The sequence below is a fragment of the Miscanthus floridulus genome, chromosome 19 (genome assembly GCF_019320115.1).
Source record: "Miscanthus floridulus cultivar M001 chromosome 19, ASM1932011v1, whole genome shotgun sequence".
In the NCBI taxonomy this organism is placed as follows: domain Eukaryota; kingdom Viridiplantae; phylum Streptophyta; class Magnoliopsida; order Poales; family Poaceae; genus Miscanthus; species Miscanthus floridulus.
The window spans coordinates 1,149,733-1,164,888 of NC_089598.1; the positions used below are offsets into that span (position 1 = coordinate 1,149,733).

The window sequence follows — 15,156 nt, forward strand, 5'->3', positions numbered from 1 at the left end:
AAGCAGCTAATTAAAGTAATTATTTTTTTTGCTAATTATTTTCTATCTGGGCCACGCTTGGACCCAGCCCATCAGTCCAGCCCTGAGTCCAGTAAAGTTCATCGTCACGGAGAAGCAGACGGGCGTCATCCATCCATTCATTCCTGCCATTTCTTCGAGGAAGGAGACGGCGCCGCCGCGTCGACATTCCGGAGCAGCTGAACCCAGCCGACGGAGCGACGCCGGCACCGCGGCAAGAACCCGCCGCGCTGCCGGCCGGGGGAGGCGCCCGCCCGCGCCCTCACGCGGCAACAAGCAGCCCGCGCCCCTGTCCGATTCGGCGTGCCCTCGTGAGGTGGTCCGTACCTCGATCCACGCCTCGACTGGTCGACGCCCTCGACGGGGCTAGGTTCGGCGGCGACAACTGCGGGGTCCAAGGGCGGCGGTGCGGTGTACCGTACCGGAACAGATGCCAAGTTTCTGTTCTTGAAAGGAAAATGCTTCCAACTGCAAGTGTCCACACAACACTTGAAAAACCATAGAATACTCGGAAGAATCTTTGGGGTGGATAAGTGGGGGGCACATAACATCGTACTTCAGTTGCTGTCTGTGCTGCACAAGATAAGGGCGGTTTGCACGCTCCATAAGCACTGAACGGACTATCTCGCAGTTAATTCCCTCATCCACCTAATGGCAATGACAAGAATAGATGCAACTTTCAAAAAGGCAACGGATTCCATCAACCAGAGGTTTGATGACATGGATCAAAATGGATGTTAGATGAAATGCAGATTATCGCTCAATGTTAATCCTAATTCAAATAAAGGATAAGCACAGCAGTTGGAGAAATAATGATAACCATCCAAAAAAAGAATTTTGTTTTTTTCCAGTGTAAATGTAACAGTGTATCTCTATCCCTAGTAAACACCCAAAATGAAAAATCCTATGTCTGTCATTAAATATCAAGATAATATGTACCAGAAGTTGTTCCAGTCTCCTTGTGACGAATTGTACTGCCTAACAATGATTTTGACAATAAATCTGTCAGGAACCATATACTAAATGAAGATAGTACATAAACATTATCTGAAATGCATACTGACCTCATCTATAACATCACTCTCTGTTTCTATGGGTTGCACCCCTGCCAATAAGGTGAGAGCTCGCCTGAGGTCAAAGCTCTTCTTGTTCTCAACCAATATTTGAACCAAGATAAAATACATGTGAGGAAGTTTCATGTGATGATATTTTGGCTTTTTCTAACTCCCTTACCAGTCCTTAAGAGACCCTTCGAAGTCCAAATGGATCATTGGTAGAACTTGGCTGCATCCAGCTCCAAACAATCCAACTAGGCTATCCAATCTGTGAAACAAATTAGAAAAGGGTAGCAGCTTCTCTAGCTTGAATAAATTCTTGGACAAATGAAATGCAGTACTACCCAGAAAGTTACCACAAAATTTCTGTGCGCTAACAGAATTAACAAATGAACCGCAGAGGTTATTTTCTCAATGTTGAATGTTGAGAATGCTATAAACAATGAATGGGCTATGTTTGTGCGCACAAGTACCTATCAGCAACCGCAAGGACTATACTAGCATCTGTTCTTGGAAACACATCACCCGAAGACCGAGGAAGTGTTATCTCAAATAGTGCTTCTGCAATCTTTGACATGAATATTTACAGCCAAAATGGACAGGATGCTAAGACAAGTTGGTACCAAATTTACCACATTAAAAATAATCACAACCTCTTCAGAGATGCCATCTCTCAAAGCATAACGGCGTGCCATAATTCCAGCAAGTGAAGTAAATTCTGTGACAACAGAAATGGCAAGATCTTTGATAATTGGGATCGTTCTCTCATTTATTCCGAGAGGTCAATTCAGCAACAGTATTCTCGACACGTGTCATTCCATCGAGCATTGTGCCAAGTTTTTCCTATTCAATTAGGATGTAATTATTATGTAAGACAAACGTTACAAAAGAAATAGAGTAAGAATTCAGGACAATATACTTACATGAAAAAGAATGCCACTAAGCTGGCTTCAGAATTCAAAAAATTTCTTTAGGGCCTCTTTGGTAGGGCTCCGGCGGCTCCGGCTCCCGAACCTGTCGGCCGCCCACGGGCCGATAAGTGCTAGGGGGAGCCGGAGCCGCGGAGCCCGAAAAACGAGCTTCTCCGGCTCCGGCGGTGTCTGTGAGAGAGAAAAGGAGGAGAGAGAAAAACGGCTCCGGTGAACAGTAGCCCCCTGTCAGCCCGTGGGCGGCCGACAGGTGAACAGGGGTGGGAGCCGGAGCCGCCGGAGCCCTGCCAAAGAGGCCCTTAGTGTATCAATCTTATAAAAGAATTTGGCGTCCTCATACCTTGCCCTGCATTGTATGTCAATTCAGGATCTAAAGGTGACTAAAGTAGTAAATAAAGTCCTCTAATCGAACAAAAAATTCAGAGGGCACAGAAAGAACACTTCAAACATAATGCTATTTAGTTGACTGGTGATTGTTGTTCATGCAAAGAACTTGAATTTGCAATGCATGCCACAACTTGTTTATAAAATCATCATAGGGCCTTTGGATAACCTGAGAACAGCTTCATTCCCTTTGCGGACAACTTCCTCGCTAATTGCACCATTGGCAACCTAAGAGAAAAGTGAGATAAACAAAAGGATAAAAAGGAATTACTCGATTGTCAAATATATGATGGAGGAAAATCTCTCACAGCAATAAAACAAGGTAGACCAAGGATGGGCGCCTCCACAAGATTGATAACTTGCATAATGTGGTTTGAAATATCTTAGGGTGAATTTCACTTTTTGACAATAAATATTAAGGTACAAAATAAAAAATGGAAGAAAGGGACATCTACCTCCTGCAGCAAGCTATCAGGCGCAGTGAAATCGCCACCGACACCTTCAGCCAATACAGTAGAGGCATGCAAGACTTTTTCCTCCCGCTCCTGCAGTGGAATATTTTATGAAACTTACTACAGTAACATCTGGAGTGCTGAGCACTTGAAAAATTATGAATGAATCCATTTAGCCTTTTCCCTGCTTTATGCAAGCTACTAAAGCTGACCAAGATCAAAAGTTCAAACCCATATTTCAATGACAAATATTGCGTGAGATTGAAATTTGATGTTAAGAAACCTCCAAACAAAACATTACTTTGTTAATAAAAAAAGGAAATGAGTTTGTGGATCACATATTTGTGTATGAACAACCTATATGTACTCATCTCACCTGCGTATTATCAAGATCCCAGCTTTTTCCACAGCACGTAAATATGATTCTGCAGTTTCCACCTGAAATTGGAGAAAAAATTCGGATTACTTCCATGATACATATGATGAGCCGGTAGTATGCTGCTTTAGTTATTTTATTTATGTACGATACAAGAGAAGGGACGATGTCAGAAAAGACAACCATCAAGATAGAAGTAACATATATACGAAGCAAAATAGATAGAAGTGACAAAAGAGGCAAAATAGATGAAACATACAAACAAACAATCCAATTAGTACCTTAAAATTAGCCAAAGAAGGGTTACGAAGGCCACATGACTGATTCCCACTGCCAATGCAAATCTTGTTTGTTAATTGATAGAAACAATAATGCTCAAAATTTATGATAAAACAAGGTCTGAATTAATACAAAATGTAGTATACCTTGAGATGCCAGCATAATAAAATGGCACAACAAAACCGCCATGAAGTGCCAGGATCCAGCGTATTGGACGACTAAAAACAATCTGCGAGTTAAATAATCTAGAGTGAGTGGCATGCACATTGAACTTGTAATGGGATCTGTAAAGCTCATTGCCCAAATGAAAGAAATTATTGTCCTCACCAAAGAAAAGTAAAGAAGTAACTATTGTTGAGAATTTATGCAAGATTAACCAAAGGTACATAATTATCAAGAAGCATTCATTCTGTATATTACCCTTTTATCTATGTATTATTTTCAGGAAGGCTCTCCCCCTTAGGTGAAACAACAGAATAGAACTAGCAACAACTAAGTTACGAGTTCTGTTGATACAAGTAAACACATGATTAATCAGTTTAACTTGGAACTATAATGGCATTGGATCATTTGATAGATGACTAGGATCCCTCGAACATAATAGCACATTGGCAGCATAAAGGCCATTCAGCGTACACATACATTGGAGTTCCAGCGCATCGACTTGGGAAATGAAATACCAGAAACAATAGTAGGTATATCTTCAGTTAGGACCTGCAGTTGACATGCTACAATTAATGGACAGAAGCAGAGAAATACACACTGCCAGGAAATAGAAAAGAATATGCCAAGCCATGCATGTCGAGCCAGGCACTGGAAGACACGGACTAGACTCTGAACACAGTGCTTACTAATTAAGTAATTATTGCTAAGCATCGATAGCTTCTTGTATTATTAATTCTTTGCACAAGAAAACATAGCACCCAGTTTATTACAATTGTGGAGGTTGACTAATGATAAATTGGATGAAGCACCTGATCTGTTTAGACACTAGAGTTTGCCATCTGGTGCTGACAATTCAAAAAATTGAATGACTACATTAGTATGTTGATCCGAATACAAGCAAGCTGCTCTAAGAAAGCCTAGCAAAATGCAACAAATATGTATCATTCTCATTCCAGACATCCAGTGCCTCCGTCCATTTTTTTTTAATAAACACAACGAATATACGAGGAAGAACTTTTTAACTCTTGAAAACCCTGTTGATCAACCAAGGCCCTACTTCAGGTACCCAATATAATCTTCTGTCAAGAAAATATGAAGGATAAGAAATAACCTCATCAGCAAAACGAGCAGACTCTCTGACTCTAGCATAGATATATTCTGTTTTACCTGTAAAGTGTGATTTTTTCATGAAATTTAGGCCTCTTTAAACAATAACAATGAGAGCGAATAGGTCTCTTAAAAACTGTTGATAGATTGATGAGAGTACAGGGAGTACAATATATAGGCAAGGATCGTAAAGGGTTTATAGACTACACCCAATCAACGGAGAGATCCTTGCCTATTTCAGTGATCATCTACCATACAATCCCTAGAGGCACCCTAGCCAGCCCATAGGCGCTATTCTAACACGCCCCCGCAGTCGGATCGTCAGCCACTCTGCACGTTGAGACTGGACCTAAACTCCATGAACACTGAGGAGGGAAGGCCCTTAGTGAAGATGTCTGCATATTGTGAAGAGGTCGGAACATGCAGAACACGAAGGTCACCAATGGCAACTCGCTCCCGAACGAAGTGAAGATCGATCTCAATGTGCTTGGTTCGCTGATGCTGAATCGGGTTGGAGGTCATGTAGACGGCACTGATGTTGTCGCAGTACACCAGTGTGGCGTGTCGGAGAGGAGCATGCAGCTCCAGAAGAAGCTGGCACAGCCAGGAGGCCTCAGCAACTCCATTGGCCACCGCACGATACTCGGCTTTAGTGCTGGATCTTGACACCGTGTTCTGGCGCTGGGAGGACCAAGAGATGAGATTGTCCCCAAGAAACACAGCATAGCATGAGGTGGACTTGCATGTGTCTAGACAACCAGCCCAATAAGCGTCAGTGTAGACAACAAGATCAGTCGAAGTAGACGGTCGCAGCAGGAGACCAAGGTGGAGAATGCCTCAAACATAGCAAAGAATCTGCTTCAGAGCAGCAAGGTGAGGCTCACGGGGGTTGTGCATATGAATTTAGACTTGGCATATGCAATATCCGGCCGGGTGAACGTCAAGTACTGCTGTAGGGCTCCAGCGAGACTGTGAAAATCTGTAGCACCGGACACAGGGCGCCATCGGCTGCAGCAACCTTTGGATTAGTGTCAACCGGAGTGGAGCACAGCTTTGAAAGGTCCTAATGGCTAGAGGGGGGTGAATAGCCTATTAAAAATTTCTACAACAACACTTAACAAACCGGTTAGACAATTATGAGGCGAAGCAAGTGTTGCGCTAGCCTACTAAAATAGCAAGCCATCTACCACAATTCTAGTTTATATAATTTCTATCCACACAATAGCTATGACACTACACTGAGTTAGTATGCTCTCAAAAGCTAACTAAAGAGCTACACTAATCAAACTAACAAGCTCTCACAACTAGTTACACTAAAGAGCTTGACAACTAGTTTGCGGTAAATGTAAAGAGAGTGAGCAAGAAGGTTATACCGCCGTGTCAAGGAAGGAGCCAATCAATCACAAGAATAAATAACGATGATGACCAATCACCTCGGAATCAAATGGTGACACAATGATTTTTTTACCGGGGTTCACTTGCTTGCCGGCAAGCTAGTCCTCGTTGTGGCGATTCACTCACTTAGAGGTTCACACGCTAATTGGCATCATGCGCCAAACCCTCAATAGGGTGCCGCACAACCAACACAAGATGAGGATCACACAAGCCATGAGAACTTCACTAGAGTACCTTTTGGCTCTCCACGGGGAAAGGTCAAGAACCCCTCACAATCACCACGATCGGAGCCGGAGACAATCACCAACCTCCGCTCGATGATCCTTGCTGCTCCAAGCCATCTAGGTGGCGGCAACCACCAAGAGTAACAAACGAATCCTGCAGCGAAACACGATGAAAGTGCATTTGCCCCCTATGTGGGTTTTGGTGTATTGATGACATCCAAATTAGGGACTAATATGATCTTAATGAGATATGTTGCAGCTATTAGTCCCATGAAAGATTTAAAGAGTTGATAAAGATGAAATGGTATCCCTCAATTCTTGAAGTTGTAAAGGCGGACGAACTCAAAACGCTCTCCAAAGGTTTTAATTTTGTTTTTGAGTTTAGGATCCGCCGCACTATAAAGAGGGATACAAATTTAGTTGGTCTGAGGAAGATAGAGTGCTCAAGCATTAAAATAAAATCAAATGAGAGACACTCTAGCACTCCACGAGCACGTAGATTATTTTTCTGTGACTATTGGTGTTGGAAGTCCCGACGTAAGACAGAACTCCCGACAGTCGGAAGTCATGACTCTTGCCGGAAGTTCTGACTCCCAGTCACTTAGCCTGCGCGGTGATTGTGGATGTCGGAAGTCCCAACCCATGTCGGGAGTCCCGACACCTATGGTTCTAACTGGCTGGCTGGCTGCGCTTGTCGAAAGTCACGACGTACGTCAGAACTTCCGACCGTCGGAAGTCCCGAACCTTGTCGGGAGTCCCGTCACCTGGAGCTTTACTGGTTGTTTAACTGCGCACGTCGGAAGTCCCGACGTTTGCCGGAAGTTCTGACACTGACCTGCATGCGCGGACTTCTGACCTTTTGTGAACAGTGTTTTCAGTTAACGTCAGAAGTCCCAAGATCTGCGTCGGAACTTCCGACGTAGATCTGAACGGTTAGATTTCTACTTGAACTATAAATACCCCTCTCTTCACATCTAACCGTTACGGACTCACTTACAGCTGACCCACTTCGTGCTCAACAGCTCCCAAGCAACTAAAGCACCCCTCTCCTTCCCCCTTTGCTCTAATCTTTGATTCCCGTAGGGTTTTGAGTGAAAGGAGAGTGGATTAAGTGAGAGCATCACTTTGGTAAGCTTGAGCACTTAATTTCTTCGTCAAGCTTGTTGATTTTGCGTCTATTACTCTTGGGGCTTTGCCCCTAGCCGGCTAGGCGTTGCCCAAGAGCTTCCATCTTGTGGAAGAGCCTTAGGAAGTTTGTATTACCCTTTGATTTCTTAGTGGAAAGCTCAAGTGACCTTTGTGATCGCTTTGAGAGAGGCAAGGAGGTGGAAAAGACTCCGACCTTGGTGGTCACCTCAACAACGAGGACGTAGGAGCTCCTTAGTGGGGTTGCCGAACCTCGGGATAAATCCTTATGTCCCGTGTGCTTGTTGTTGTGATTGCTAGAGATTACTTGTATGTGTTTGTCTCTTTCTCTCCCAAACTTCCATTTTAGGGTTTGGACTCGATCTATGGTTTGGAGGCATTACGGCGTCAAGGGAGTGACCCAACATCTTCACCAAACCACTAGGAAGTGAGGTTGTAAGATTATTTATCCGCAAAGTTAAATTTGGCACTGCTTTTGTAGTTCACGTAGGCGTCGGAACTGCTGACGTTTGCGCCGGAACTTCTGAAAACGTCGGGAGTTCCGACCCAAACGTTGGGACTTCTGACAGTGACTGACAGATTTGAACTTAGCATTTGCAGTAAATTTTTAGATACACCTATTCACCCTCCTCTAGGTATTGTTAGATCCTTTCAGTTGGTATTGGAGCTAGGTCTTCTCTTTGCGCTTCACCGCATGAGAAGAAACAATATCGGAGTCCGACAAGATGTAAGTTGTTGCCGTCGAAATGGCCAAGAAAATAGCTGAAGAGTTGATGAGTGCTCAAGCCAAGCTCTTTCAAGATGAAATGAAAAAGATGCAAGATGAGATGAGCAAGATGAAGGAAGAATTGAGCAAGAAGGTTGATGATGCAATAAGTGGCAAGAATGACACTAGTGACAAGAATGAAGCAAACAAAGATGCCGCTAGTGATATTGGAGCTGGAGAGCATACTCATGGAAAGGGAATATATTATAACATGAGTTTTGACTATGGACAACTCATAAAAGGTTCAACACTACATACTCCGTCCGTCAACATTGGCAAGCCACCTCACTTTGATGGAACAAGATACACCAATTGGTCTTACAAGATGAAGATGCATCTCATTGCCGCAAGACTTTGGAAAGTTGTGGATGTTGGTGTGATGATTCCTACCGATGAAGATAGAGAGATAACTCTGGAAGAAGTGCACAACCTCCATCAAAATGCACAAGCCGTAGCATTGCTTGTGTCAATCCTAGCTTCGGATGAGTTTAGAAAAGTGAATGGAATGGAAAGTGTAAAACAAATTTGGGATACTTCGAAAGTATCATTTGAGGGAGATAAAAGTGTGAGAAAAGGCAACATTGAGTTACTTCATGGTGAATTGGAAAGATTTGTATTTTTACAAAATGAAACAACACAATCCATGTTTGATAGGCTCATGGCATTGGTCAACCGCATAAGAGCTCTTGGAAGCACCGAATGGGATGACAACAAGGTTGCTAGAAAGATGTTGAGAATCTATAGAGCTAAGAACAACATGCTAGCGTTCGTGATCATGGAAAGACCCGGTTATGATGAGATGACACCTCAAGAAGTTCTTTTAAAACTCAAGCATCATGAGTGTCTAGATGAAGATGCAATCAATGCTCACAGTCAAAATCCTAATGCAATGGGATTCAACAAGAGTGCAGCCCTTAAAGCTACTCAACAACATGAAGGTCAAGGTTTAAGTCAAGAAAAGAAGAAGAAAGTGAAGGATGATTCCTCAAGTGGAGAAGAAGATTCTGATGTGGAGGTTGCATTTGTAATTAGAAATCTTAGAAAGTTTATGAAGAAGAAAAGCAACCGTAAGACCTATGGTGATGGAAAGAGAAGGTTCAAAAAGAGATTTTGCTATGGATGTGGTCAAACCGGTCACTTCATAGCTGATTGTCCTAATGAGAAAAAGAAGCACAAGCACGACAAGGATGAAGACAAGAAGAACAAAGGCAAGAAGAGAGGCGAAGCTCATCTTGGGGAGAAATGGGAGTCAAGTGATAGTAACTCAAGTGATGATGAGAAGAAGAAGAAGGGAGCCGCAAACATCGCCATTCACCACTCTTCTTCACCGACCATGATCTCCCCCGACTCAACTTCACCACCAAAACTCTTCTCTAACCTATCTTCACCACCGAGGCTCTTCTCCAACCTCATCGACAACGACTACTACACCCCAACTTGTCTCATGGCAAAAGGGGAGAAGGTACATACTACACCCGTTTCCTCTAGTGATGAGGATGATAGATGTGATGATAACATAGAAGAAATTGAAGCAACCATGATAAAGAAATTTGGTAAAAAGGCCTTCACTGAAATAAAAACACTAATGAAGAAATTAGAGAAGAGGGATAGATGCTTAGGGATGCAAGGAGATATAATCACTCAAGAGAGAGAGAGAAAAATCTTTCTCTTGAAGCATCTATCACCGAGGAAAAGATGAAGGTTGAGAAGTTAACCGTTGAATTGTCTTTAGCCAATGACTCAATTGGGAAATTGACTAAGGAACATTTCTCGGTTAATGATCAAATATCTAGACTCAAGAATGAGAAGAGTATAGCTCAAGAAAGCCTCACAAGCTTGGAAGAAAAATATCAAAATCTTGAGCTAAACTATAGTACTCTTTGGGCTAGCACTTCATCTTCTCCTAAGGCAACCGAAGACTCTAATGTCTCCACTAGTGATGGTTGTAAAAGATGCTATAAATTGATGTGAATGCATATACAACTAACCTTGTTGAGTTAGAGAAGAAAGACAAGGAGATTCATAGGTTGAAGATGATATTGAAGAATGGGTGCAAGTGTCAAGAGCAATCTAATAAGACTATCTACAAGTCATCAAGGCACCCATCAATCAAGGAAGGCATTGGCTACAATAGGTATGATGGAAAGGCCAATGGAAGGAACATGATCAATGGTGTGCCTTGTGTGAAGTTCAACAAAGGCGATGCTCTTGATGAGCTAATATGCAAGGCCAACAACAAGGTCTACATTCCAAAGATCCAACCTACAAGTAACAAGACAATTAAGACGAAGCATTCCAATGTCCCCAAGCCACAAGCACCACTTCCACGGTGCTATGCTAGTGACTACATGTGTTGTTGGGGCAAGGATGGCAAGATTGTGGTTAAATATGTTGGTGCCCAAAAGAGAAAGGAAATTATGAGGAGTGTTTGGGTGCCCAAGTTTTATGTAACTAACCCCCTAGTACCCAAATCTTTTTGGGTACCTAAAACAAAAGTTTAATTTATCTTTGTAGGAATATTCCTTCGGTGGAACAAGTTGGGTGTTGGATAGTGGATGCACCAATCATATGACTGGAGAGAAGGACATGTTCACATCATTCCAACCAAGTCATGATCAAAGTGGAAATATTGTGTTTGGTGACAATGGAAAAGGAGAAGTCCTCGGTTTGGGTAAAATTGCTATATCAAATGATAATTCTATTTCCAATGTTTTACTTGTAAATTCGTTGAAATACAATTTGTTGTCCGTTTCACAACTTTATGAGATGGGTTACAATTGTCTCTTTACAGATAAGGGTGTGGAAGTCTATAGAAGGGAGGATTCCTCTATTGCATTTACGGGTCATTTAAAAGGGAAACTCTATCTAGTTGATTTCACATCAAATAGAGTAAATCCCAAGACTTGTTTAATGGCAAAATCTAGCATGGGTTGGTTATGGCATCGCCGACTTGCCCATGTTGGGATGAGGAACTTGGCCAAACTTCAAAAGGGTGAACACATCCATGGACTAACAAATGTTTCTTTTGAGAAAGATAGGATTTGTAGCGCATGCCAAGCAGGAAAACAAGTTGGAGCTAAACATCCCGTCAAGAATGTTGTGACAACCGAGAGGCCATTGGAGTTGCTTCACATGGACATATTTGGACCCATCGTTTACATAAGCATTGTTGGTAACAAATATGGTTTTGTAATTGTTGATGATTATTCTCGTTTCACTTGGGTATTCTTTTTGCATGAAAAGAGTGAAGTCCAAGGTATCTTCAAGAAGTTTGCAAGAAGAGCCCAAAATGAGTTTGATATCAAAATCAAGAGAGTTAGAAGTGACAACAGGACGGAGTTCAAGAACACCAACATTGAAGAGTTTCTTGATGAAGAAGGAATCAAGCATGAGTTTTCGGTTCCATACACTCCACAACAAAATGGTGTTGTGGAGAGGAAGAATCGAACGCTCATAGAAGCCGCAAGAGCAATGTTGGATGAATACAAGACTCCAACCAACTATTGGGCAGAAGCGGTCAACACGGCATGCCATGCTATCAACCGCTTATATCTTCACAAGAAAAGAGAAAAGACCGCCTACGAACTTCTAACCGGTAAAAAGCCTAAGGTGCACTACTTTAGAGTTTTTGGATCCAAGTGTTTCATACTTAACAAGAAATCCAAAAGCTCTAAGTTTGCACCAAAGGTTGATGAAGGTTTCATGCTTGGTTATGGTACTAACGAACATGGATATCATGTTTTCAATAAAACCACTGGTTTGATTGAAATCGCGGTAGATGTGACTTTTGATGAAACCGATGGCTCTCAAAAAGAGCAAGTCAATGTTGAGAATATAGGTAATGAAGAAGTTCCACACGAAGCAATCAAGAAGCTTGCTATTGGTGAAGTAAAGCCCATTGAAGACAAAGATGAAGACCATGTTGTGCATGATGATCTTGATCCAACCATTCATCATGTTTCATCCAATGAACATGGTAAAGTTTTTGCAACAAGAAATAATCAAGATGGGAGATCAAATGAAGCACAAGGTCATTCTCATGAAGATGGTGTCAACAATGAGCGAGCTCAACCACAACTCAACAATGAAGAAAGAAGTGAAGTTAACCCTCCACAAGCTCATGATTGTGATCCTCAAATCGATCATGACCATGATGATGATGATGGCCCTATCCAAAGATCAACTCAAGTGCCACATCCTAGAGTGCATCAATCCATTCAATAGGATCATCCCGTTGATAACATATTGGGGAGCATTCGACGAGGGGTAACTACACGTTCCCGTTTAGCAAGTTTTTGTGAATATTACTTGTTTGTTTCTCCTTTGGAACCTCGTAGGGTGGAAGAGGTACTTGATGATCCAGATTGAATGATAGCCATGCAAGAGGAGTTGAATAACTTCACTCAGAATGAAGTCTGGTCCTTGGTGGAAAGGCCCAAGCAAAATGTGATTGGAACCAAGTGGGTCTTCCGCAACAAGCAAGATGAGCATGGCATGGTAATGAGGAACAAGGCAAGGTTGGTGGCTCAAGGATTCACTCAAATTGAAGGCTTAGATTTTGGGGAGACCTATGCACCGGTGGCTAGGCTAGAATCAATTCGTATTCTACTTGCCTATGCCGCCCATCATGACTTCAAGCTATATCAAATGAACGTGAAGAGTGCATTTCTCAACGGCCCCCTATCCGAGTTGGTGTATGTAGAGCAACCACCGGGCTTTGAAGACCCCAAGTATCCAAACCACGTCTACAAGCTCGACAAGGCGCTCTATGGGCTCAAACAAGCCCCTAGAGCTTGGTTAAAGGATTTCCTACTCAAACAAGGTTTTGAGATAGGAAAGGCCGATGCAACTTTGTTTACTTGCAAAGTCAATAATGATATCTTTATTTGCCAAATCTATGTCGATGACATAATATTTGGTAGTACTAATGTGGCTTTTTGTGAGGAATTTAGTAGGATTATGACAAATAGGTTCGAGATGTCCATGATGGGAGAGTTGAAGTTTTTCCTTGGATTTCAAATCAAGCAACTCAAGGATGGCACGTTCATAAGTCAAACCAAATACACCAACAACATGTTGAACAAGTTTAACTTGGACAAGGCCAAGCCCATCAAGACACCCATGCCAACCAATGGACATCTTGATCTCAATCAAGGAGGAAAGGACGTCGATCAAAAGGTATATCGCTCCATGATTGGATCACTCCTTTACCTTTGTGCATCTAGGCCCGATATTATGCTTAGTGTGTGCATATGTGCAAGATTTCAAGCTAGTCCGAAAGAATGTCATTTGATGGCTGTTAAGAGAATTTTTCGATATTTGGTGCACACTCCTAATCTTGGCTTATGGTATCCTAAGGGCTCCACTTTTGAGTTACTTGGCTACTCTGATTCGGATTATGCCAGTTGCAAAGTAACCCGAAAGAGTACTACCGGGACTTGCCAATTTATTGGTCAATCCTTGGTGTCTTGGAGCTCTAAGAAACAAAATTCCGTTGCTTTGTCCACCGCTGAGGCTGAGTATGTGGCGGCCGGCGCTTGCTGTGCCCAACTACTTTGGATGAAGCAAACACTAAAGGACTTTGGATGTGAGTTAACCAAGATTCCACTTTTGTGTGATAACGAGACTGCCATTAAGTTGGCAAACAACCCTGTAAACCACTCTTGAACAAAGCACATAGACATCTGGCATCATTTTTTGAGAGACCACGAAGCCAAAGGAGATATCACCATTCATCACATGAGCACCGAAAAGCAATTAACCGATATCTTCACAAAGCCCCTAGATGAGTCAAGATTTTGTGCTTTGAGGAGTAAACTAAATATCATTGATCCTTGTAACGTGACTTGATTTCTTGCACCAACATTTTGTTTGATCTAGTTAGGAGAAAAGAATTAAGAAAACATTGTGTGACACTTTTAAAATCTATTTTATAATTTTCATGAGTGACTATTGCTTTGTGTTGGTTGAATGAAATCTAGTCACTTGTGAAAATGTTAGTGTCCATCGTATTTTTGCCCCACAAGGTAGAGTGAGTGCAGGTTGAGATGTTTTCCTGTTTTCCTACGTCGGAAGTCCCGACGGCCAGAAGTCTCGACGTAAGCCGAGAGTTCCGACGCAGATCTGGATTTTTGACCGCCGCGTTGTCCGTTTTGACCGTGCCGCACTGTTTCACTGTATCATTTACTCGGCCCGGTCCAGTCTCCTATGGTTATTTTCTCTCCCTCCCCTCCCTCCCGTAGCCCCGCTCTCCTCTCCATGCCGTCCTTGCGCCGCCCTCGGTCCTTGCACCGTCCTCGGTCGCCTGCTCATGGCTCCATCGTCCTCTCAGCCACCAGGAGTTCCGGTGCCATCTCCTTTTCGGTTGTGCCGTCGGAGGTTCCGCTTTCTTCGCCCTCGTTCCACCACCCGTGCCTTGGTGTTCCTCCTCAGATTGGTGGTGGAGATTCGGTTGGTGGTGGTACTCGCGCTCGTGGATTTGTTCATGGCCTGTGATTTTGTTTTTCTCCATCTCCTACTTCTGTCAATGTACCTTGCGCTTTGCCTCTATTCTTTCTCCCTCTCTATTCCTCTATCTCCCTTGGATGAATGTGTGTCATGATTTGAAGCCCCATGAATGGGATGGTTACCTTGGGTGTCGGAGGTCCCAGAAGCCATCGGAGGTTCTGACCATCGGAACTCCCGATGTTAGGCCGGAACTTCCGGCTGTCGGAAGTCCCGAGTATGGCCGGAACTCCCGACCCTAGGGTGACCACTCCATTCCTATTTCTTCACTTCTCAATGTTCGTTCGCATCTCCTTGTATTATTTCTTAAGTTCCACTTCGTGTTCTTCGCAGTCATGGACGGTGGAAGTCCTTCG

At 43.0% G+C, this 15,156-nt stretch overlaps 1 protein-coding gene and 1 long non-coding RNA gene across 2 annotated transcripts; both read right to left on the reverse strand.

Annotated features, from left to right (window-relative positions):
- Nucleotides 1-280: 280 nt before the first annotated feature.
- LOC136529775 (uncharacterized) lies at nucleotides 281-2,047 on the reverse strand. The gene is made up of 3 exons (XR_010777411.1): nucleotides 1,997-2,047; nucleotides 1,252-1,916; nucleotides 281-666 (listed from the first exon to the last, which is right to left on the reverse strand). It is a non-coding gene; the product is annotated as an uncharacterized lncRNA (long non-coding RNA).
- Nucleotides 2,048-2,301: 254 nt separating this feature from the next.
- Nucleotides 2,302-14,953, reverse strand: LOC136528708 (uncharacterized). The gene is made up of 11 exons (XM_066521685.1): nucleotides 14,926-14,953; nucleotides 5,095-5,514; nucleotides 4,770-4,825; nucleotides 4,136-4,207; nucleotides 3,640-3,722; nucleotides 3,496-3,544; nucleotides 3,215-3,276; nucleotides 2,842-2,931; nucleotides 2,695-2,768; nucleotides 2,556-2,614; nucleotides 2,302-2,348 (listed from the first exon to the last, which is right to left on the reverse strand). The coding sequence occupies exons 1-10, from the start codon at nucleotides 14,951-14,953 to the stop codon at nucleotides 2,595-2,597; spliced, it is 954 nt and encodes a 317-aa protein (XP_066377782.1). The 3' UTR covers nucleotides 2,302-2,348; nucleotides 2,556-2,594.
- Nucleotides 14,954-15,156: the final 203 nt, after the last annotated feature.

Excerpts from the sequence above, each read along its gene's own strand:
- LOC136528708 (XM_066521685.1), bottom strand. The coding sequence starts at position 14,953 with ATGGCTTCTGGGACCTCCGACACCCAAG. Across the intron at positions 5,515-14,925 it reads TGGGACCTCCGACACCCAAG|ACACATGCAAGTCCACCTCA; the intron begins GTAACCATCCCA and ends CTGGTTGTCTAG. Across the intron at positions 4,208-4,769 it reads CTGCTCGTTTTGCTGATGAG|GTCCTAACTGAAGATATACC; the intron begins GTTATTTCTTAT and ends TGTCAACTGCAG.